The sequence below is a fragment of the Oryx dammah genome, unplaced genomic scaffold (genome assembly GCF_014754425.2).
Source record: "Oryx dammah isolate SB20612 unplaced genomic scaffold, SCBI_Odam_1.1 HiC_scaffold_11050, whole genome shotgun sequence".
NCBI classification, from domain to species: Eukaryota; Metazoa; Chordata; class Mammalia; order Artiodactyla; family Bovidae; genus Oryx; species Oryx dammah.
The window spans coordinates 1969005-1992981 of NW_024080444.1; the positions used below are offsets into that span (position 1 = coordinate 1969005).

Here is a 23977-nt window from a genome sequence, read left to right on the forward strand (position 1 = left end):
CATATTTCTTTGGGGTTGATTATTTCTTCAGTGAACAGTGTGAAAGTCGCTCAGTCGTGTCCGACTCTGCGACCCCATGAACTACAGTCCATGGAATTCTCTAGGCCAGAATACTGGAGTGGGCAGCCCTTCCCTTCTCCAAATTATTTTTTCAACCTACCCCTAAATTGTTGATATTTACCTGCATGCCTATAAATAGTAGAGTTCTGGTTGTTTTGCTTTAATGATAAGGCTACGCAGCGAGGAACATTTCAGAATTCCTTTTACAACGAAACAAACGTGGCCTGGCAAACCAGACCCAGCAACCCGGCGTCAAGTAGGGAAGAGCACCAATCCCGTCTCATTACTATTTGGTGACGCGTCTCCCGCGGCCCCTCGGCCGGGCTCGGCTCTCGCGCACGCCCGCGGGGAGGCCCCAGAGCGCGGGAGCACAAAGGCGCGCGGAGCCTGGCGGCCCCGCAGACTGGCGGCGCCGCCCTCCTCGCCCGCCCTCGCCGCGCTCCGGCCCCGCCCGGCGGCACAAAGAGCTGAGCCGCCACTCGTGAGAGGCCCCCGCGCAGCGCAGCCCGCCACACCCACTCGGGCCCGCTCCCGCCTCCGCTGCCGCGGGCGCCCTAATGAATATGCATCACCGCGCGCCCGCCCCCGGCTCCTCCTTTCGGTTTCCTTCCCGCCGCCAGGCGGAAGCGAAGAGCCACGCTTCCCGCGCGCTGAGCCGGCCCGGGTGGGGCGGGGCCGGGCTGCTGGTTCGGAGAAAGAGAAAGCCGGGGAGGCGGCGGCCGCAGAGCGCGGGCCGGGCTGGGCGCGGAAAGGGTGCGCGGATGGCCGGCGGTTCCGGGGTAGCGCCGCCGCCGGCCCTGAGGATTCCAGGGCGGGGAAGAGGAGAGCGCGCAACCTCCCGGCCGCGCCGGGTGCATCAGCCTTAGCGCGCACCGAGCCCGGGCGGGGAGGCATCCCTCACCCCGGAGCAGCCCTGCTAAAACAACAATAAAACCCACCAAGCACACTCGCGCACGCACGTACACACGCACACAAATACAGACCCGGCACTTTGGAAGGCTTTCAAGTCAAGCTCACGTCTTCTCCAAGTGAGAGGAAGCACACTGGAAATCCAGACAGGCTGAGGGGTTGCCTGTTTTTAGACTTGACTTTTACCGCCTTTTCTTCTTCGGGCCAGGAATTGTGGCATTGCAGAAATTATCATTAAAAACAAAAGTAAGAGCCTACTCCTGGGTTGCGCTCTTAAAAAAATACAAAAGCGACACTAAAACAACTGGAGAAAAATCCACAAATCTGTACCTGAGATACGTGAAGTCAGCGGGCCAGGGTTCTGTTATAAACTCAACATCTCTTATTTATTGCAATAAGCAGTGGTATGTAGGTTTGAAATGAAGAATTTTATTTGCTTATTTGTCTCTTGCATCCCCTTCTATTCCCAGACACAGATTTCTTTCCCCCTTTGTACATTGTAAAGAGAACCTAAATGTCATTTCTGCTTTACAGGTTGAGCCATATGTTGGATTTTCAGCCCTAATGTTTAAAAAAAAAAAAACAAAACCTTTGTCAACTTTAGTGTACATGCCACACTTTTATGATAGGAATCCGTGGATAACATTGCAAGTCCAAAACTGTGAAATGTAGCATTTTTCTGCTTCATCTCCCTAACCCCCTTCCCCATGATGGAAAAAATTACTGTACAAATGATACTTTAGTTGTACCTTGTAGCCCATTCTTTTCGGAGCATTTTTTTTCTTCCCTGCACAGATTTGTTACATATTCTCACTTAAAAGTGTATTTATTTAGCTCTGATTGGTGTATTGGCGTTTTTAAAATCATTCTTCATTCCAAAGTGTAGTTACCCCCACCCCCTTGTTCCTGAAGTGGCAGGATAGAATTGTTAGCCCTCTCCCACTCTTCCCTCTACTTAAAAAAGAAAAAGATTATGATGTATTTCTTCCCGCTCCTGTTTTGTTTTTTTTTCCTGCCCTGCTGTTTTCACTCTAGTATTCCCCCCCCCCCGCCTAACAAAGTGTGTGTGCGTGCGCGTGTATGTGTCTGTCTGTCTCCCGGAATCTTCCCTTGTCTTCTCTTTGCCAGTATGTCTGGGACATATTTTAATGCACGATATCCCATCCATTAAGTTGTGGTTGAATGCGGAGTGTGTGAGGACTTGGCAGCTTTCAGGTTGAAGAGGGGGCGGGGAAGCCCGTTTTGACTTTGACAGAAGATGCCGAAGTGGCGTGATTAGAATTATTATTAGTGCTGTGAACATGGCCATCTTCTCCTCTGGTTAGAAGAACTGCCATTGAACTTGAGACAGGACAGACAAGATCTCCAACCCCCAACTCCCCCTCCTCCCCAACCAAGTACAGTAGCTGGCAGGGAAAAGGCGCCAAAATACACAAGATTAACTCTAACTTTCTTTGACAGGATCCTATAACACCATCCTTTGTAATTTTAACTTTCCATCGGGTGGGAAAAAGTTAACTTGTGAACCCATACTTGAACAGACATTTAAATCAGCCCTAAAATGGAATAAATCCAGAAAGTCATACACGCATGCTTATGTGGTTAGGAAAGAATGTACATGTAAATAAGCAGGGTGCATGTGTGTATCTGGGGAGTTCAAGATTTAATCAAAATCAGAATGAGTGTGACTTTTGAGTACATTTACTCTATGGGGCAGAGCACGGTGAGGCGAAGAAGCTGACCTTTAAGCAATCTAAGTAAAAACTGCAAAGAGTTGTGAAACACAAAACGTTGTGGTTTCTAGTTTTACATTTGAGGTTTGATGTTTTCATTTAATGGTATGAGAGATGGAGAAAGCACCAGTGCTGAAAAGTCCCTATTAAATCATATGTGGGCAAAGGTCAAGCACTCCAATTCACTGATACAATATACTGCAGATTCTTGCCTCACTGATGGGGAGCACAGGAAAAAGCGCTTGGGCAATAAAAGTATTAGAAGGGTAATTATTGTACGTGGTTGGGACTGCATTCTTGTGCACTGGGAAGAGGTTTTTACTGGCCCTGATGAATTTTAAAGCTGAGTATTGTTGAAAGCTGTTTTAATAGGAAATTGATTAGCTGAGTGTTTCATACAATAAATGATGACAGTTTCATTGTTTGATGTCCAAAATAAAGTCTTTCTATTCTTTAGTAGACAGAGTCATCCGTTTAAGATGGTCAGACAGCAGCAACATAATTATGAGTGAATGTGATGTCATGAACATCTGTAACTTTGCTTTTGGAGCTTGTGACATCACACAATTTGACAATATTATTGCTTCGGAAGTTATTAACTTACTGTGTGTTGTAAAATTTTTTCAGATGTATCTCAGAGACAAAGTTTACTTAAAATATTAATATGTATTTTGTATAGGCCCAGCGGTTTGTTTTCTATCATTGTAATTATGCAATTGTTGGCTAAATTTTATTTTGAAAGTTAAAATGAACAATCTTATTATGATTGTTTTGGTTTTGAAACAGAAAGGCAGTTTTCAAGAAAAGACTTACAGAAAGGGATGCAGCAAGTTTACGTTGGTTTGCAATGCACTTTCTACATTTCTTCATGAACAATATAAAGACAACTTAGCCTTGTTACATAAAAGCTTTCTAAACAGCTCATTAAAGCCAATTTTTTTTTCACGTCACAAAGGCACATGTAGATAGGAAACAAAAACCAACTTACATGTAGAAATAAAATGATGGTATAGTTTTAAGTGTTAGCTATTTTGAAAAAGGACAATAGCTACAACTCTCACAGGCTCAGCAAAGAAGTCTGTGTGTGAAGGTGCCTGTAAGTTTTGTAGTATTGTTAGTGAACCAAGACAATTATTACTGCGATTTTCAAAGTTTAAAATCATACAAAAATTACAGGGCAACTGCTGACTTTGTAATCCCACAAAGCAATGTCTTTAGAAGCTGGGAATCTCCGTTGATGAACTAGCCTCATTTCTGTACAGAAGTGAAAACCACCTAAACTTAATGCTGGCCAGTCTACATACAGATTCAGTGGTGGTTTGAAAATGTGCCCAAAATGTAGGCACACTTAGCGGGACGGTATTTTTTTTTTTTTAAACAGTCGAGTACAGGCATTTCAGCAGTGACATTATTAACAGCGTCATTTTTCTCATTTAGTTTTGTCCTCAGGGGACACCGAACAGCTCCCCGAGGATGGGAAAAAAAATCCACAGTTATTTATTCATTTCAGTGAAAGGTAAAGCGCTGGCAATGGGGGGTGGGGAAGCTAACCCGTTGTGGATTTTGTAGTAGGGAAAAATTGCTACCCTAATTTGACAGTAGTAGTTTAAGGGCTGATAGAGCTGGGCATGATTTTGCAATTCCCATCAAGTGCAGGCAATTTCAGTACTTGTTGGTTGTTTATACATGTGTTGTTGAGTGGATTTTTGATGTTCTTGCTTGTGGATATAAAATCGTGTTTTCCAGGCTACACATGTATGATTTTTGTGGTTCATTTGGAAGAAGAAAAGGTCCCTGGGCTTGGTGTAGTGGATACTTGCAGTCTTGCAGGCCTGTTTCCTGGGGTCAGGAGGTCATCTGTCTCTTTTGTATTTAGTTTTAAAATATTGATATTGGCCATGCAGCCAGGGTGTGTGGAATTGTTGAGCCACCCCTCTAGTCACATGCAAGAGCTAAAAAAAAAAAAAAAAAAAAAGAGTCATCGAGTGTATTGAAAATGACAGCTTTGTTAAGCTCCAAGAACTTTTCCCTAAACTACTCAAGATTTACACCCTGTCACTGAATTTCTTTAGAAAGGAGAAGATTAAAAGGAAATCAATGTTGGAAGACCCTTGAGATGTTATGCTTCTCTCTGGAGGTCAGTGAAAGGCTCTAATTGGGTAATACTGCTTACTTTTTCAAAAATATACAACTGAGTTTTGAAAAATCAGTCACCTGAAGAACAGACACTCCAGCACTTCTTGAAATTAAACTGTCAGGAAAAAAAAAAAAAAAACTTTCCTCCTCTATAAGATGGCAGGGAATAGGTGATCTAGGGAGGAGGTCTTTAGGGATTCTAAAATATCAGATTTTCCTGTTGCTACAGAAAGTTTTCACTTCTTTCTTCCAGCCAGATTTTGGGGTGAATGAAATTAGTTTAACTCTTTCAGTGAGTGTGAGAAAGAGACGTTTAGGAGAGGTGAGTATCAGTCTAAAAAGTGTTTCGCCCACTTTGATAGCATCAGAAACTTTTCAGAGATACTTTCAAACCACCCTTAATGCCATGGCACAGAAATGCTGGGTAAAAGGGAAGATGGCTAAAATACCATATGTACCTTCTCACTTCCTCCTCTTTTTTTCCTACCTGGTGTTTGAAAGATGGGCATTTCTGAAACTACAGACAGTGAAGTGTCCTGCTGAGAGAAGTCATGGTCTACCCCCCTCCCTCACCCCTGTCCCTCTTTACAAAAGGCTCTCTTAAGAGTTCATCTTGAGAAGACTTGCAGTGTCCCTGGTATTGGCTGCACAAGAAGCAGAGTTTTGGGTGGGGTAAGGTTGGGGGGATGTCAGCCATTCACCCATGGTTCCAAGGCCTAAGAAGACAGTCAAAGCCAAATCCACTGAGTACCCCATGTCTCTGTTGCTCATTTTTGCCTCCCTTTGAGTTTCCCCTTCCTTTCTTGTTTTCCTTTTTCTTGGAAACAAATCAAAACCCTCACCACCAAGTATCCCCCATGCTCATCCATAAGTGCCCTACAGACAGGGAGAGGTTTGAACCCCTCAGTGATAGGCCTGGGAGGCCCCAGACATCTTTAGATCTCGGGGGTCTTACCTGGGTCTGTTGCTGCTTCATCACCCCTGGTGCTGCTGTAGCTTTTGTGGGCTCTTCTGTGTTAAGAGTTGTCTTTCATTCTTCTTTTCTAAGCTCCTGAGAAACTTTTGGAGGCGACCTAGTTTGGGTGGCAAAAGGAAAGGGTTTCTGTTGGTAAGGGAAACTAGTAAGGGAGGAGGGGTGGCGATGTCTGCAGACACTTGCCCAGGGCTCAGCACTGGGCCTCTTCTGCCAGGGGACAGCGGCTGGTTCTGGGATCTCTGGCTGAAACGGAGCACTTGCAGGGTGCCAAGATTTCACTGGGGGTGGTGTGGTGAGGAGGGAGGGAAGAAGGGAGGGAGGGAGAGAAAGAGAGATGGGAGCTTGATTTTTAAAGAGACCCCGAAATAATGGCTTCTGTAAGAGTCCAGGCATTCAAAGAGGTGTGTTCAAGGACAGGAGAGTATTCGTGCCAACGGGAATGTCTTTTATGGTAAATTAACCCCGGTTAAATGGAATATTTGTTCAAAGGGAAACTCCAGTAGTTAAAGCTGGTATTATCAGTAGCGCTTCCATGCACCCACCCCCCACCCCTCAGACCTTGTAAGAGGGTGAGAAAAGGGATGCAGCAGAATGTGCAACACAAAGTGATGTTTTGGGCTTTTTTCTTTTTTAAAATCTAGCATGAGATTGCTTAAACATTTCTGAGAGAAATTAGTATGTATTCGGATTAACCCGTACTGTCACTTCATTTCTTTAATCTATAAAGACTGTCAACTTTATTTTGGCTTTTCAAAAGGAAGAAATGACCCACACAAAGGAAATTAACGTTGTCAGAACCCGGACTAGAGGATTCCGCTCCCAGTGGGGTGTGCCCTAAAGGGTTAACTCCGGGGGGTTTTCTAAATTTCCCCGACTTTACCTGTCTTCCCAGAACCAAAGCTCTCCCCTCTAACCCTGGCCTCCTCGACACCCCCTCCTTCCCCATCGCCTTTCTTCTTGAGGCTCTTGCTTTACGGGGGCTGCAGCTGGTGGACTTGGCAGGCTCGCCTCATTAAGAGCGCTCTTTGAAAACGGACTGTGTTTGAGCATTTCCCTAATGAGGACAGGACGGGGTTAAAAAGTGACCATTTCATGGTTGACTTGAACCTGCCTACTTTTCTTGATGTGTCGTTGTGAAATGCTTGATGTGGATAACTCCCACTCGGTGAAGGAAAAAGTCACTAGTTCCTTCAAGTCCGCTGGTGGGGGGGGGGCACGGGGGGCGCGTAAGGAAGGGGTGGGAAGAGCGGAGAGAACGAGATAGGAGAAAGTTGAGGGGAAAAAATCGAGAGGAGGCAAGCGAGAAAAAGAGGCAAGGGGAATCAGAGGAGAACCTCCAAACGGCTCCAGAGCACAGCTGGAAGTGGGGGCAGCCCCGCCCCCGGGCTGGGGCCTTCGAGTCCCCTCCGGGGCCCCCGAGCTAGGTAGACACGTAGCCCCTGGCACTCACTTTTCCTCTCTCCATTGTCTGCGCAGTCTTTGCTTCCACCTCTTCCCCACCCACCCCTGGCCGAAAACCGGAATTTGGGGGCGGAGTGTGTGTGTGTGTTTGTGTGTGTGTGTGTGTGTGTGTGTGTGTGTGTGCGCGCGCGCGCGCGCGCGCAGAAAGAGTGCGAGGCAAAGCGCCGGCCTCCACATCTCCGAAATCAAGTTCATTCACTCGGGGCCCGCCGCTCGCGGCGGGGTGAGGGCGGGGCATCGCGCGGGAGCGAGGCGGGCGCGGCGGCCTCTGCAGGGCTCTAGAGACACACGCACCCCGCTCGCGCGCGCGCTCGCCCGCCCCGCAGCCCCAGGCGCGCTGCGGCCCCGCCCTGCCTGCACCCCGGCGGCGCGGGAGCCGCTTTCCGCCGGCGCCCCGGGCCCGGGGGAGGGGTGGGGATTGGGAGCGAGCCAGAGGAGTCGCGGGAGGAGGAGGACTAGAAGGAGGAGGGCGCAGGAGGCGGCGGCGCGGCCCGATCCTCCGGCTCCGAGCGAGGCCACGTGCACCGGGCACCCCCAAGGGAGGGCGGCAAACCGCGGCGAGGCGCGCCGCTTGTGCGGAGCTGCTCCGGGATGCGGGCCCGTACTTGGGAGACCCCGGATGGGCCCCGTTCCCACCCGCACCGGCGTGCCCCAACTATTTAAGTCCAAGTTCGTTCAGCCATCCCCCCTCCGTCTCCCCCTCCTCCTTTCAGCCGGCGGAATCAGCGGACCGCGCCTGCCCCGGGTGCGAAAGTCGGCGCCCCAGTCTGGGCCCCGGGGTGGCCTGGGTGTGAGGGAATTTTCCATTCGTTCCTTTCTCGGGCCCAGTTCGGCTCAGGGCTTCTCTTACTCGGAGGTTCCCGCGGCTTAAAGAGTCCGCAGCGAGCACCAAAATACCTTTTTCTAGGGCGGGTTTTCGGGGTGTGTACGTGTTGGGGGAAGGGCGCGGGACTTGCCCAAAGGGCGGAATGATCATTTATTTAAAATTTTTAAAAAAGTTGTGGTTCTATTGCAGTGGTATGAGAGCTTTAACAAATGAGTGAGAGAGAGAGGGAGAAAAGCAAGAGGAGGAGGAGGAAGGTGGGGGGCGGGGGGTGTGGAGAGGCTGGTGCAAAAGGAATGCGCGTTTGCAGGAGGAGGAGTAAAGCGATGATTGTGTAATTAAATAATAAAACAATCCTTAAGTCTGATTTGGAGAGAGCTCGAGCGGGGTCCAGAGGGTGGAACCGGTGAATTTTTCAACTTCCAAGTTTTGCAACGAAAGAAAGCGAGAGAGGGAGGGGAAAAAAAGAGCCCAGAGCAGAAAGAGAGGAGTTTGGAGCCGAGCGGGAGAGCGGGATTTATCGTTTGGGATTTTTCAGGAGCGCGTTCCGATACCCCCGGGCTCTGGGCAGCCGCGGCAGCAGCAGCAGCAGCCTCCTCGCTCGGCCGGGTCAGACGCGGGGCGAGGCGGGCGGCGGGCGGGCAGCCGGGCGTGGAGGAGTCGGCGCGGGCGGCGGCCGCTGCAGCCGGGGACCGCGCGCCGCGAACCTCTTCCGCCCGGGAGACCTGCGCTCGCGCCCCCTCCCTCACCCCGGCCTCTGCCGGCTCCCCCACCCACCCCGCCCCCACCCCGGCCCTCTCCCGCGCGCGCCCCGCCACCCGCGCGCACTCGCTCACGCTCCCCCCTCGCGCACACACATGGTCGGCTCGCGGCAAAGTTTCGCCTGCGATCGCCACTCCGGGATCCTGCCGCAGTGCTTGGGGCTGTAACCTTGAACTTTCCCAGCGCGGTGACACATTCTCCTTGCTCTCCCTCCCGCCCTCTCTCCTGCGCCCCCCTCCCCGCCTTTTTTAAAAAAGCATTTCACCACCAACCACCACCCCAATCCGACCCACACCGAACCTTCGCGCACCCCCTAGCCCCCAACAACAACAACAACAACAACAACTGCAAAACAGAAAACAAATCCCCAAACCCAGGCGAAAAGCAGCCAGCACCGGCGGCGGCGGCGGCGGCCTCGGCGAGCACGGCCAGCGCGCTCGGACTGCAGGAGGGTTAAAAGTGTAGATTGGATTTCACCCCGGGAAATCTAGCACGCCGAGTGAACTTGAATCTTTGGCTATTTAAGGAGGACTGGGTTTGTTGTGAAGTTGCGGTGATCCAGCGCAGAGCCCTGTCCTGATTGATCGCATCGCGGGGCTCAGATGACTGTAAAATGAATAGATGAAATTCTTGCTTCTCGAAGATTTTCTTGGGCATCTCCGGGAAAGTGCGTTTTAAGGCGAAGTCATGATGTATTCTCCCATCTGTCTCACTCAGGTACATGTCTCAGTCGCTCTCTCGAGCTTTCTCTCTAGCCCGAAATGCCTTTGTTTTGTTGCTCTCGTCCGCGGACAACTAATGGTTTTAGTTAACCTCCGCACACCCCGGTAACCCAGCAGCAGAAGTGGTCCGGAGTTGCGGCGCGGTTTGCAGGGCGGCACCAGAGCCGGCGAGCGGCCCCTAGCTCACAATCACCATGCGCGCCCAGCCCGGCACGCTGGGCACGGAGAGAGCGGGTGCCCGCGTGCTGCCAGAGCGGCTGGGCCAGGCGAGGCCGCCAGGGATGGGCAGGGCCCGGGCCCGCGAGAGCTAGCCCGCCTGCGGCCCCTGGAGTGCTTGCTGCGCCCCTGCCCAGGGTGTCTGCTGCCTCTTTTGGTTGCTTGCGCGCTGAGGTGGACTCCGGCTTTAGAGAAGCTTTGGGGGGCGGGGGGGACTGAGCCTTAATAAACAAGCAGTGAACTTGGGCGAAGGGAGTCCAGTAGTAGTCCTTGTGGGCGCCTCTGGACTCCGCTGCAGGCAGTGGGCGGGAGACGAAGCGAGTCGAAGGTTGTGGTCCGGGGACCATTCCTTTGCTTAATTTGGGGATCTGAAACTCGAGTCCATCGCGATCCGCACTTTGAGGTTTCCAGTGATCATGCCACAAAGGCGATCTAGACGTGGACTCGAGTTAGTTGGTCGGGATGAAAGTTAAAGGACTTTTAAAACATGTTCATTTTGTGGAGACCTGTTCATTTGACGATATTGGGGCGTAGGTTAGAAAGTAATGCTGGAAAAGTAAGGTCATTTTCAAAAATTCACTTTGAAAATTGTCCTAAGATTTCAGGTACAGTGTTATGAAATAAAATACTGGCTTTATACTTTTATAAGAACACAATTTATATAATTTTAAGCCTATCGGTCAAATGGAAAAGTGGAGAGACGGAACAGACTTACCTGGGGGCGGCTTTCATCGCTGCCGGGCTAACTAAGCAACTGACGAACTAACTAAATATCTTAGCCTAGAGTTGTTATTTGAAGCAGTGTTTTAAACCTCTAAAGGTGTGGGAGAGTTGACTGCAGCTTTTAGGAGGCTATGTCACGATTAGTAATTGATAACCATTTTCTTTGACATTGGCTTAAAAACTATAAACAGTTTAAGAAGTGTCCCCTAGTCTTAGGTGTGTTACAAGTTTTAAAAAATCCAGTATCATGATGATGCGTTTTTGTAATGGACAAATGATTAAGATTTCAATTGTATGACAATTAGAAGCCATTGTGATTCAAAAGGACTGAGGCATTCATAAATTGTGAATGAAGATGAAAACAATGATAAGGCTTATTCAGTGATTGGATACAGTCCTGTAGCTTTTTGGCTGACACATTTTTTATTGTTTATATTTTGTTTGGCATCTGAGTGTGATTAACTTAGATATGGCTATTTTCAGCAAATAAACATGCACTTTAATTTAACAAAACTGGAAAAAATGAGTTGCTGACCTATTTGTATTTTTAAGGCTGTGAATAATGGCCAATAAATATGGTGATGAAACTGTTTCAGGTATAACGAATTGCCTTCAGTTGCAAAAGTTACCTTTCATATTACCCATCAGCAGGATTTTTTCCTCTCTCTGGTAAACCACATCCATTTGATATTATTTTTACATTATTGAAGCATAATTCAAATAAAACAAATTGAGGTAAGCTTTTCACATGCATAGAGCTGCACTACTTGCTCTCACCTGTAAATGGTTGTTTTTCTGTATTGGTTCATATTGCCAGCATCGATTTTTCGGAAACATTGCTAGCGATTACATTGCATGTTTGGTTTCCTCTAGATATGAATTGAAAAGTCACTAGCTTTATCTAAATTTGTGTAAGTTAAAAATAATATTGTAGCATCGTGACATATGGAATATTAGGAGCACGTACAGTATAGTCATTCAACTGTCCCATTAGTATTCAAGGATACATACTTACCAACACTAATTCATGATGACTGATATTCTCTACTGTTTTAATAATGTAAATCTAGGTTGACATATTGAAACTGTTTTGGGGATTTAAGGCCTAGATTAGAAGAAAAAATTTTAGCTTTAAAATTCTCCCTTTAATATCTGTGTGACTTTATAGATAGTGTAAGGTGTTGCAGAAGTAGTATTACAATGCTACTTTGATATCAGACCAGTAGTTTAGTTTTGTATTACAGGAACTTAATAGCTGTAGCAAAACATTTTTTAGGATTATGTAAATACAAAATAGAGAAATATTCTTAATTGATTGAAAACTTTGCAAAGTGCTTTCGTTGTTGCAATAAGATATCTAAGCTTTAGAAAGAAGTTTCAAAAGAGGCTATAGTTGATATTTATCAAAGTGTTATTCAAAATTATCAGTACATGGATATAAATCTGTATTTTTACATCAGTATGAATCAGATGTAAAAAGAAAATTAAGCATCATATAGGATTTTGTATTTGCTTTTGCTAAAAATAATGTAAACCCTTAATAATGTAACTTTCACTTGGAATGATTTTATTGAATTTTTTTTTATTTCACTATTTTTCAGATTTTGAAGGTACATTTATAAAAATGGTTTATTGTTAAATAGCAATGCTCCAAGAACATCTAGTATTTACTCTTCTACCTCTGTATTGGTCTAATTTTCCATCCCTTTCATGGAGACCACTGTTTTGTGAAGAAAAATAAGTATTTCCAGTGGAATTAGGACTATTTACTTTTATATTTGAAATTTGTAACTAGGTTGTTTATTTTATCAGTTTAGTTTAATAAAGGAAGTTTGAAAAGAGAAAGAATTACTGAATGCCATTGTGTTTTAATAAAAATTCTGCAAGAGCAAGGTGGCCTGTTACCTTAGCATAGAGACATTAGATATTAGCTTACTTAAATGCTTTGCTTTCTTAAAAAAACAATTTTCATAGTTGTTTATAGTGTTATTGTGATAACCTATTAATTAGGACATTTGAATACCTTAATCATTCTTTTGATGAAGACAAGTTACTATGCTTCATATAGATGCCATTCAAAATCACTACAGATATATTACAACTCAGCATTAGAAAACAATCATACTTGGGAGATGGTACTTTAGTCATGTTAATACAAAAATGCATGTGACTTATTGAAAAACTCTACTTACCATTTTTTGAGGATATCTTCATGTCAGAAGTAAGTGTTTTACTTGAAAGGAATTCGCATAATAGTAAAACCCTGAAAGATATTTGTAAGGCGACTGTGGACTCAGAAAGTTTGCTGCTTCTATTTATCAAAAGAAAAAAACTATGTTTTAAAACATTACTTGGCAGCATTGGCAACAAGCTAAAGGCAACCTTAAAAAAGCAGTGTTTTGTGTGCATTTGCTAAGAAATTCTAAATTTAAGCCCTTGGTGTTGCATTTTGATTGTTTAAAATAAGTTGTTAAGATTTTGAAATCTATTACATGATAGATGATTAGAAACTCAAACAAATGTAATCAAAGTTATATTTGAAGTCTTTATAAGAAAATGAAATGTTACTGAACATAGTACTTAAGGATAAAAGTACTTGAGAGTTACCACATTGCTTAATATCTGTTAAAATAATACTGCATTTTAAAATAAAATAAATAAAATAATACTGCAAGGGTAAAGTGAGTGAGACAAAGCTCTTCCCATCGCATGTACTCTACGATTTCAAGGTTTTAGTTTGTGAGTATATATATGTAGGTTTTTAAATCATATCAGTAAATCATAGGAGAAGTTAGATTATAGGAAGTGAGTTTCCAAAGCATGAGTCCACATTTCCTCGAGCAGGGTTTCCTCTTGCATATATTTCTAAGGGAGATAAACAAAGTTTTTGTAGTTACAGTGAACGCTGAAAGCATGGCATCAGAAAGTGTATGGAGATAGGGAGGTCTTATCATGGGCTGTGGTTGCTGTGAGCAGGGCTGCCTTCCCACACAAAGAACAGATTGTGGTTTAACTCTTTCCATGGCCTAGTTTAATGTGCTCGCATAGTAACTGAATTGTTCAAGTCTCTGCTGGAAACTACTGATCGGTTTAATGATTTCCTCTATGGCATTTGGTTATGCCTCATGCTGTGATGTAATCATCCACATTCTGTATTGTTATAAAATTTTGATTTAGGCTGATCCTGCTCTCGGAACATTTCACGGCAATATGTTAAAACACTTGAAAATTGCATTATTGATTGGATGGGATGTATAACTCTTCTGGATCCGAACTATAGACTGCGAACATGCCGCAGTCTTTAACACTGAAACTGAATATGATCTTGAAAATGAATTCGTAACTCTATGGGAGTTTGGGGGCATCTTCTTTGTTAGAGTCATTCATGATACTTTCATCATTTTTACCTGATGGAATTCATCAGACTGCTGATTACATAGAATTTATTCCATATAGTTCAGGGTGACTAGTACTAGGCTGTCAATTCTAACTTGGGATATAAGTAGTTAGAGAAAGTTATTTTGCGGTTGAGGTGACGATACAGTCACCAGAAAAGTGGCCGTGGTGGAAGTTCTCATTTGTTTCAGATCTGGCCTCACTGCCCATTTACAGTGTGCACGCCCTGGATGTTAAGCTCTTTCTCGGAACAGTAATAGGCCTGAGCTTAGGAGACACGTTTTACCTATGGCAGGAAGTAATGAAACACTGACTGCTTTGGGAAGTAGCTTGAAATAACTGTAGGTGCAGATTATCTGCCACTCCTAGCTGCCTCTCTGCCTTACAAAAGGCTTAGATGAAACAGGCAGGAAAGACGCAGGAGCCTAAGGTAAACCACTTAATTCACTAGACAGGATCTCTCCATGTGCAGATTCACAAGCCCATGCGTATGTGCACCCACAGCCCTGTCCGAGAATTCGGATGTGTAGCAGATGAATTGTATTGATTCCACAAAAGCAGGGAGTGACCAGCAGTGCACTCCTGGTGTTACCCTGCCACTGCATGCAGAGACACAAAGAATGTAAAGTTGGTGCCAAGTTGCCATTTTTCATTGTTCACCTCAGATTGATTTTTAAGGGTTTTAGAATAATTGCCATACTCATGTGATCGGTTAACAAATTAACTGACTCAGTGGGGCTTCAGATTCTATAGGAAGAGCTGCTGGAAGAACATCTGAGTCAATTCTGTTTTCAACTTTAGAAACTTTTATTTAAAAATGCAGGAGTGTGTCTGTGGATCTGTGAGAGAGCAAGAGCGTGCGTGTGTGTATTTGTGTGTGTATGTGTGTGTGTGTGTGTGTGTGTGTGTGTGTTGGGGGCTAGTGTTGCTGGTGGAGGGAGGGAATGTACTGCTCCAAGTAGGGAAACCTTCTGTTCAGGACACCGATACCACAAGCTGTGTCCTTTGCCCACTTTCCCTCACCGTATACCAGTTTCTCTAGTTACCACTCCTGGAATGGTGCTGTTTCAGTGTTGGAATGTTGGACGTTTGATAAGAAAATGGATCAAGTTTAATGGCGCATGCTCTTTGTGCCACCAGCAGCCTCTTGCTGAGAGCATGCTCCAAAAGCGGGAACTGTGTGGCATTACACTGAGCATCTATATGCTTTGTGTTTCTGTGCCACAGAGAAGAGAAATGAACTGTGCCATCGCTCCTGCCTTCTGAACAGCTCTGCTCCGATTAAAAAAAAAAAAACTCACTGTGTTCTTTGTAAAATGGTACTGCTTAGTGTTAGTTGGTCAAGTAAATATTTAAATATTGAATTAGGTGCCAAGCACCTTGGTTGCTTACGTTTTAAAGAATATAGGATGCATGGTGGGAATGAGGGGGATGGGGCCAGAGTGGAAAAATACAAACATGAATCTTTATTCTTTTTTTTTTTTTTTTTTTTAGGAGGGAGAATCAACCTGTGAGTCTTGGTGGAAAAGGGGCAGCTTGGCATACTTTATTTTCTTCTGGTCCTGCTATTTTGATAATTTTAAATAAGAAAAGAATTGTTATTTTTATGTGTAACTTCTGGTACTGAATTGGGAATGGGTTGTGGTCTGATGGTTTGGAGCCTTTACCAAACTAAACTGACCGTGTATGTCTTGTTTTTCCCCCTCATCTTCCACAGGATGAATTTCACCCATTCATCGAGGCACTACTTCCACACGTCCGTGCAATCGCCTATACTTGGTTCAACCTGCAGGCTCGGAAACGCAAGTACTTTAAAAAGCACGAGAAGCGAATGTCAAAGGATGAAGAAAGAGCAGTCAAAGATGAGCTTCTCAGCGAAAAGCCTGAAATCAAACAGAAGTGGGCATCCAGGCTCCTGGCCAAACTGCGCAAAGATATCCGCCAGGAGTATCGAGAGGACTTTGTGCTCACCGTGACTGGCAAGAAGCACCCGTGCTGTGTCTTATCCAATCCTGACCAGAAGGGTAAGATTAGGAGAATCGACTGCCTGCGACAGGCAGACAAAGTCTGGCGTCTGGATCTAGTCATGGTGATCCTGTTCAAAGGCATCCCCTTGGAAAGTACCGATGGAGAGCGGCTCATGAAATCCCCACATTGCACAAACCCAGCACTTTGTGTCCAGCCACATCATATCACAGTATCAGTTAAGGAGCTTGATTTGTTTTTGGCATACTACGTGCAGGAGCAAGGTAGGAGCAGATTGTTCTTTCTTCTAGCCCGGCACACATTGCCCGCAGACCCCACGCACAGAGCACCTGGCTTGGGTTAGACGGTCCTGGAGGCCCCTAGGTCTCTTGCTCGCCTGATCTGGGGAGAGTGGCGTGCCCCTGTTCCTCCACTCGCTTGTCCACTGCCATGTCCAAGCCATGGAAATACACATGGAACTTTCCTACCTGGACAGGCGTGGATATTTAAAGACCACAGAGAGATGCGTTTTCAAATGTCTTTGAAATAATACACTTTTTCAAAGACACAGAATAATCTGAAAACTATAGTTGATTACACTTCGCTCTTTGTCCTCGGCTACATTCTTTACATCTAGTCATCTTTTGCCAGTTTGAAAATGTAACTTGATTTATGAATAGTCAAACTGTACTTTAACAGTCTTTGTATTAGCTTCCTAACTAACGAGGTAGATGAACTTTGTTCACGAATCCAGTGCTACTGCACTGAAAAATAGAATGAACATTTCCTATTACAGAATGCTTAAGATAGCCAGTATCAGAAAGTGTATCTTGCACAGACTTAGATTTATTTAATTTAAATGTTTCTATCAACACCTACTTTTGATTGTGTAATATTCATTGTAGATTAAACGGATTATAGGTCTTGTTTAAATAATTTATGTTCTAATATTCTCCCAGAGTGATTTGGGAACACTTAATACTGTCCGTTTACTTGAATGTAAATTCATGAAACTTACCAAGGAGAGAAGTCGCAGCTCTCCTTAGAGAACAAAAACAGAAAGTAGACTGGTTACGCTGGTTTAAAATAAATCTCAAAAAGAATGTAGAAACCGCATACCATACCTATTTTAAAAAAATCCTTGATAAAGAGAGTGGGGTGAATGTTGCCTGAATAATTTAAAAATAGGTGATATTTTTTTGCTGAGTGTTTTCTCGGTTCATGAAATATGTTTATTCTTTTTATTTTTCTTAATATATTTTCTTTAAGGAGGTGAGAATTTCTTTACTTCAAATAAATTTATCGATATATATTGATGTGCTTGTATTAGCAACAGTCCATAGTAAAACATTAAAAAAAAATCTACTGAAAGTGGACTGTAGTTTAATCTACCGTAGTTGGTGGGTCATTTCTTAACTTGGCCAGGTGGGAGGGAAAGTGGCCTGCAGATAGCCAGGTGGCAGATGGTTATCTGATGTTTGTTATGTAAGTGTGGGATATAGTCAATTGTATGAACTTCATCATCCCAAAATATAAATTATCAGAGTTACTCTTTTGACTCAGAAATCTAGGTATTATTATGTGTTTTTTTTTCTTTACATTTCCTTGGTATAGTTTTAGAGATATGCTTAAAAGTTAGCTAAACATTTCTAGTTTGATTTTAAATAATGGTGCTTGAGATCATACATTTGGAAATATTCTTTTTTTTAAATAAAAGACTGCATATACTATTTCTATATGTTTAAAAGTTAAAGTTGAAGTAATGATGGTTTGGGGAAAAATGTGTTTTTTCCCTGTGTGTCCTAAAATAAAAACTCATTAGCACATGACAATTTGATTGACAGCTGTCTAGGAGGTGACATTATAAGGTGGGCCGTATATATGTGTTGGATTGACTGTAAATGTGTTGTAACTGTCATGAAAGTCAAGACTGGAAGTAAAGTTTTAGAAAGTGGGTTATGTAACTTTTTAGTGCAGGGAGAGAAGATTTGCAAGCACTTCACTGCTGCTTACATTTTAACTTGCTTGAAGGCTATTCCTTGAGGTGTGCACACATGTACATTCACTCCTGGGGCAGGCAGCCAACTGTCTTAGTTGATGAACTGACAATAAAGAACATATCCTTTGGATCTGGGAAGATAGATTGAAGAAAGAAAAAAATGCATAAATGCCTTCTGCATTAAACCATCGGTCATGATAGTCATAAAGTTTTAAGCAACTCTTGGAGACCATATTTTCAGATAAAAAATTCATTTTGTTGTTGTTTTGAGTCTCGTTTTGAAAACCTTTCATTATCTTACACTGCGCACCTAATTTATATCTTCTGTTACTTGTGAATATATCATATCTTTATAATATCTGATGGCGCTTTCTTTGAAAAAGTCACATCAAGATGCTTCTGTGTTTTCCTTTTTAAAAAATTTTTCCTTTGGTCAAATGTAGATTAATTACATATTTTTGCAGTGCAGTTGGTCAAAGAGGGCATTTAAAAAAACTAACCTGTAGTCAATCAGTGAGGTGCATATCTCCCATCGTGACTTTTTACTTCTCCTCTAAGTGCATGGAAACCCACGTAAGTCTATTTTATTAATCAGGTAAAGAAATATAAAGAAAAACACAAGAGAAAATTCAGAAAAGAAAAATGTAATGTTTGCAAAGAATGAGCAACAGAATTACCTTTCCCCCCTTTTTTCTTTCTTTCCCCACTTCTAAACGACTGGGAGGAAAACATGAGAAAGAACAGAGAGAGAATGCCAAAGATGGTTGCCACTGGCACCAGGATTGGCATCGGACCCTCTTTGTTTAGCTCAGGATGCCTGTGATTTGTTAGTTGGCATCCGCATTGCAGTGTGGAGTGATGTTACAATATATTGACAATTTCCAGATCTAGAAATGTCAATAGTCCTCTTGGTTATTTACACAAGATCACAAACTGCGTATCTTCTGGAGAATGAAATAAAGACCAGCAAATAATAAAGTTCACTGTTGACCAACTTCCTATGCTTTTTCCCTCTTTCTCTTTTGGTTCAACCCACACTTTTATTTATTTATTTTTCATGCCCAGCAGCTTCAGCCTCATCTTTTTTTTTGAAATGTGGAAAGAGTTACTCGAGCTTTGACACAAGCTATAATGCTACATCGGCATCTGATACCGTTCTGGGGAGAATGTATGCATTTTGAAATCATTTCTGCTATATAGTTCATTAGACTTTTGCATCCCATGGCCGCAAGGCAGGATTTCCTTTAAAGCGAAATCTCTTTGTTACTCAGCCTCTCCTGTGCCTAGAGTCTGGTTGACCACAATTTAGTCCATTTTTCTATTGCTCTATGTTTAGGAAAGAGTCATATTCAATATGGTCATTTATTAAATGATACTACCCCCACTTTACCTAAAATACACACATCATGTGGGAGTCCCTGCGTTTAAATCCATAAAATCATTTGACGGTATTGATTCAGAGGGCTGCGCTTCGGCTGTTTCGTTGCTACAAGAACCGCCATTTTGTTTGTGAAGTGCCAGGCGAGGGGGAAAAAAAAGGCAGACACTGTGCTGGATGCCAATAACGGTTGCCAGTGGCACCGAGGTTGGCATCAGACCCTCTTTGTCTAGTTGCTGAATGCCTTTGATTCGTTGGTTGGCATCCGCATTGCAGTGGGCACACTGGAAAGTTTTTGACAATCCCTGAATGAAAGCTGCTTGCTTGTTTGCTGCAGCAAACCTTAGCTGATAGAAAACCCTTCCTTTTATTTTTATTTTTTTCGGTTTCCTTTTTTTCTTTTTAAGATGATGACAGATGAAAGGAAAAAAGCTCTAACGTGCCCTCTGTTTTTCCCAAGATATTAAAGATGTCCAGTGATTCTCGGGCAGGTGGTACCTATTCTCCATATTGTCTTTGTTATTGCCTTCTTGAAAGCAAAGCAAAAAACAAAACAAAACAAAACAAAAACAAAAACCAGGCAGGCCTTGCACAGGACACCTTCTCGGGACAGAAGTGTACTGTAGGTGCCTGGGGTGCTCTGGGAAGCGTGTGGAGGGCGAGCTGGCTGCAGTGACATGGAATGCACTTGCCAGGACTGACCGTGGCAGTCACATCACTGCTTATTTCTTAGGCAATTTCTAGTTCCTTCAGTTTCTACACTTCCAAATTTTATAGTAAGCCATTGAGAGGACATTTTTTTTTTCTAGTTATGTGTAGTAAGTAGTAATGTGTAACAGTGTAAATGCTAAAAAAGAAAAAAAATGACAGAACCTTCATGAGAAAACATGACACCAGGAAGACCAACAAAAAGGCCAAAATAATTTTGGTTGAAGTTTCCTGGATAGTTTGCATGAACATTGGTTTCTAGTTAACCATATTTATCTCATTAATTAATCAGAAGGATTAGCAGGCTGCACAGAAGGAAGTCTGGCCTGTGGAAGCCTTGAGTAGCCAGTCTGTGTCCTGTCTGAAGGGGAAAAAGGCAGGGTGGGGTGGGCAAGGTGGGCTGGGCTTTCTCTGAGGGAAGAGCTTTGAAGAAATAAGTTTTGAGATCTCAAGAGAGAGTAACTGTTGTCATAAATTTGCCAGATTCGAGTTTCAACTCAGCCTGACTGATTTTTGAACTGTACTTTGCACTCCTGTTAAACATGTTTTGGAGTGCTAGAGAGATGCCCGGAACCTTATGGCTCTCATGAGAGAAGAGTTTCCGTTTTAGCTTGGTGGAATCCTTAAAATTGTGGATGGCAACTTCTGTTGTTTTATTGGTAAATGATAATCAACGTACATTTTGAAGTTGTGAAAAAATGCGACTTGTTTACAGGGGGAGTTGTAATCATTATTATTGTGTTTGAAATAGAATCCTTCCGGGTTGTCACATATTATTAGAGAGGAAGCTAATGCTAACAATTGTCTTCCTCCCTCAGTTACTGACTTTTAGAATTCTTTGGGGTAACATTATTTTTTTAATGAAAAGCTTAAGTAGATAATTGTTTGCAAGTTGACAGCATATTTTACCATTTTAATAAATTTCGCTTCATTTGCAGATATTTCCCACTACAGGGAAAATGAAGCTTTCATAATTTGTTAACATGAGGCTGCTCTCCAGGATGATTTGGTGTGCTTACATTGTGAAATGCTCAGAAAGCATGACGTTTGTATGCATGTTTGATTTAGGGGAACCCTGTTAAGTTTTCCCATCTAGCATCCTGTCCTTGACTGAACTCATGAACTCTGTGCACATTTGTTTGCATTCTGGCTCTCGCACAATTTGCCAGATAAAGAAGGGCTCTTACTGGCATGTCTTGCTTCTAGGCTTAATGAGACCTTTGTGGGAACACATATTGTAAGATAAGATACTTAGCAATTTTCTCGCTGATAAGGAGAAAACACAATCCGAGAGGCCAGAAGTTCGCCCTCTTGGCCATGATGTTCCCGCCCTAAGATAGTTTTGTTGGACAGTTCAAGAGTTAAACTCTGAGGCCCCAGTTGCCAGCTGGGAAAGCTTGGCATCTGTGTTCTGATGTGGCAAACTAAGCTCTTGCATTGCTCTTCATATGATCTCACTTTTCAAAGGGAAAGGGGAGAGAGAGAGAAATAGAGAAAGAAATAGAAGGAGGGAGGGAGAGAGAGGTATGATATTTGTTGTATCAATTATGATTTTCAGGTATTTAAAAAGTAGATGACCATCCAGTTTCTGGAGGCAGCAAAGATCAATAAAATACCCTGTCGACAGCTTTAGGTGTCTCTCCCCACCTTATTCCTTCTCACCATATACACAGCACCGCATATCTTGTAATAAAAAAAAATATTCAACTAGATTATGTGTTTAGATTTTTAGCTTTAGTGTACTCTGCTTCTTGGGTGGGAAAATAACTCCATATGCAAAGGAACCAAAATGATGTTCATTTTTCAGGAATACTGGTTATTTGAAACAGTGCAATAGCAGGAGATGATGGTTAGGTCTTCCAGACGGTGCTCCCTAACAGATAAAGAATGAGTGCCTATGGGCCCAGTGGGGCAGGAGTCACTGAAGGAAACCTCTCGCCATGGCTTCAGGCTTCAATTCCTGAAAGTTTCTGTTTTATAAGTGGTATCTGAGAGGTCTGTCCACCCATAGCTGTACTATAGATTTCATAGGGTTTTTTTATTTACTTTCTCATTCTTCCCTAAATTTGGAATTTACGAGGAAACTGCCAAAAGGAAATTAAAGTTTTAATCCACCATTAACTTTATCCTCTTAAGTTTGGCACTATGATTTGGAACCACAATCCAAGATATCTACCTAGTAATGTCTGTCTCCTCATAAACTTTCATTCTGCTCGACTGAACTGAAAAACTAGACCAATGGGCTTAAGAAACTGTTTTATGACACTCTGACTCTTGCCATCCCTGCCGACCAGTTGGAATTTCAGCCCCTGAAGAGGGAGGGACTCAATGAGAAGCTGAGCCAGAATTATCTGGAGCTGTTAAAAGTTGAGATAAGTTTTCTGTCATCTCAGTGGCTTACATGCTAAATGACTTTATAATCTGAGAGCTCATTACTGCTTTGTTGGGAGGTTAAAGTTTTTAGAGAGTGGAAATAGCCTGTGAGATGCTCCTTAAAATAGGGAATTCCTACATACCTGAAAAAGATAGGCAAAGGCAAGGGTGATCCCTGGGTCTGAATCTGACTTTGGGTGGAAGTGTCTCTTCATCTGATGAAAGAGTGGATTTTCTAGTTTGAAGTTGAGGAAAGTTTGACTTGTGACACTTGAGGAGTCTGTTAGTCTGTTTGCTGTGACAGAGAACATGATCAGTTGATGTTGTGTTCAAAGCAAAGTTTTCCAGCCTTTCTTCCTTCCATCCTTGTGTCAGAGGAATAATTTTAGAAATCTCAGAGAACTAGTGGCTATGCGATGGGAAACGCGCGTTCGGTAGCGCTCCTCTACGCCAAGCAGAGCCAGAGGGGAGCTTCCTCTTCAAGCTCACTTTTTCTCTGGCAATGTGGTGTGTCATCTCATTTTAAAATACATCCTTGGGTCCTTGAACTCTAATGATGTGATGTGGTTAATTTCACTGAATTCTGTTGTTGGGATTTAGCATAGAGAATAAATCACTGCACTGCAGAGAACTTGCGAACGTTAAGTGCGTGTCTTGGAGGAAGGAGTCTGTGGGATTAGTTTGTGTTAGACTGGATGTTACAGGATGTGAGGCTAATGGGACTTGAATGCTTGGGCATTTTGGTTGTTATATTATTCAGAAAATTGGAATAAATGACCAACAATTAACCAATGAGGTGAAAAGACCTTGAGGCTGAATTGAAGGCCACACATACAAGAAAAAAAAAATCTTCAGAAATTTATATCAAGCAATGTTCTAAGAGTGGAATGCAAATTATTCTTGCACATAAATATATTGTATATAATAAAACAGTTAGATACACATATTCTCACTGTTTATGATGATAGTTTAAACAGGATAGCATTGATGAATCACAGATGAATTAAAGAACTCTGAATAAAGACTATATAATTGAAAATATGGGGTGATGGATGAAGTAATTTTACTAGCTGAGAGTTGCCTGGAGGTTGTTTATTTTCAGAATCCCATTTTAAGGCAGTTCAGAGCATGTAGTAAGTTATGGATGAAGAACAAATCAGTTGAAAATGGGATTTGTTTAAACAAGCACAAAAAGGGAAAATAAGAATTGCCTTTGAGAAAAAATTCCTTAAATATATTGGAATTTTTAAAATTCAGGTTAGCTTCAACTCCATGTCTCAAAGTAGAAAATTCAGTAAATAGTATTGAGTTGAATTATATAATACCTGTGTCTCCAACAAAACTGCACAAAAGCATTTAATAACCATCAGTTCATATTGTGACACTACTATACTGATGCAGCGTGAAGCTGAAGACTTTTATTTAAGGCTTCAGTTTTTCAAAACTCATATTTTAAAAAGTACATGGAGAAAGTTACTGTTGTTAACAGGGAATGGTCGAGCTTAGGACGAAAATCTGATCACAGGCACAGATGTTAGGATGGTTATTTGAAATAGGGTATATTCTGTAATTCATGTGAATTCTTTAACTCATGTTAATAACACGAGTATGTCAGTATGAAGTCTATGCCCCTCTAT

General features: G+C 43.1%; 2 protein-coding genes across 18 annotated transcripts in view; one reads left to right on the forward strand and one right to left on the reverse strand.

Moving 5' to 3' along the window:
• The window catches only part of LOC120860244, a 60918-nt gene extending 51891 nt beyond the window's left edge, over nucleotides 1–9027 (reverse strand). The window contains exons 1-2 of one of the 8 annotated variants that reach the window (XR_005720281.1): nucleotides 8956–9027; nucleotides 5794–5911 (exon numbers count right to left, since the gene is read on the reverse strand). The gene's annotated coding sequence lies outside the window, so the exon portion shown is untranslated. Of the gene's footprint in view, nucleotides 1–5793; nucleotides 7141–7264; nucleotides 7283–8955 lie in introns of those variants that run through there. The other 7 variants (XR_005720282.1, XR_005720286.1, XR_005720279.1 and 4 more) reach the window with 7 other exon arrangements.
• A 126-nt stretch (nucleotides 9028–9153) lies between these two features.
• The window catches only part of LOC120860242 (nuclear factor 1 B-type), a 256907-nt gene continuing 242083 nt past the window's right edge, over nucleotides 9154–23977 (forward strand). For 9 of the 10 annotated variants that reach the window (XM_040236036.1, XM_040236039.1, XM_040236040.1 and 6 more), the window contains exons 1-2: nucleotides 9154–9577; nucleotides 15635–16166. In XM_040236036.1, the coding sequence (XP_040091970.1) occupies nucleotides 9548–9577; nucleotides 15635–16166 (562 nt within the window). In that variant the 5' untranslated portion in view covers nucleotides 9154–9547. Of the gene's footprint in view, nucleotides 9578–14842; nucleotides 15237–15634; nucleotides 16167–23977 lie in introns of those variants that run through there. The other variant, XM_040236038.1, reaches the window with a different exon arrangement.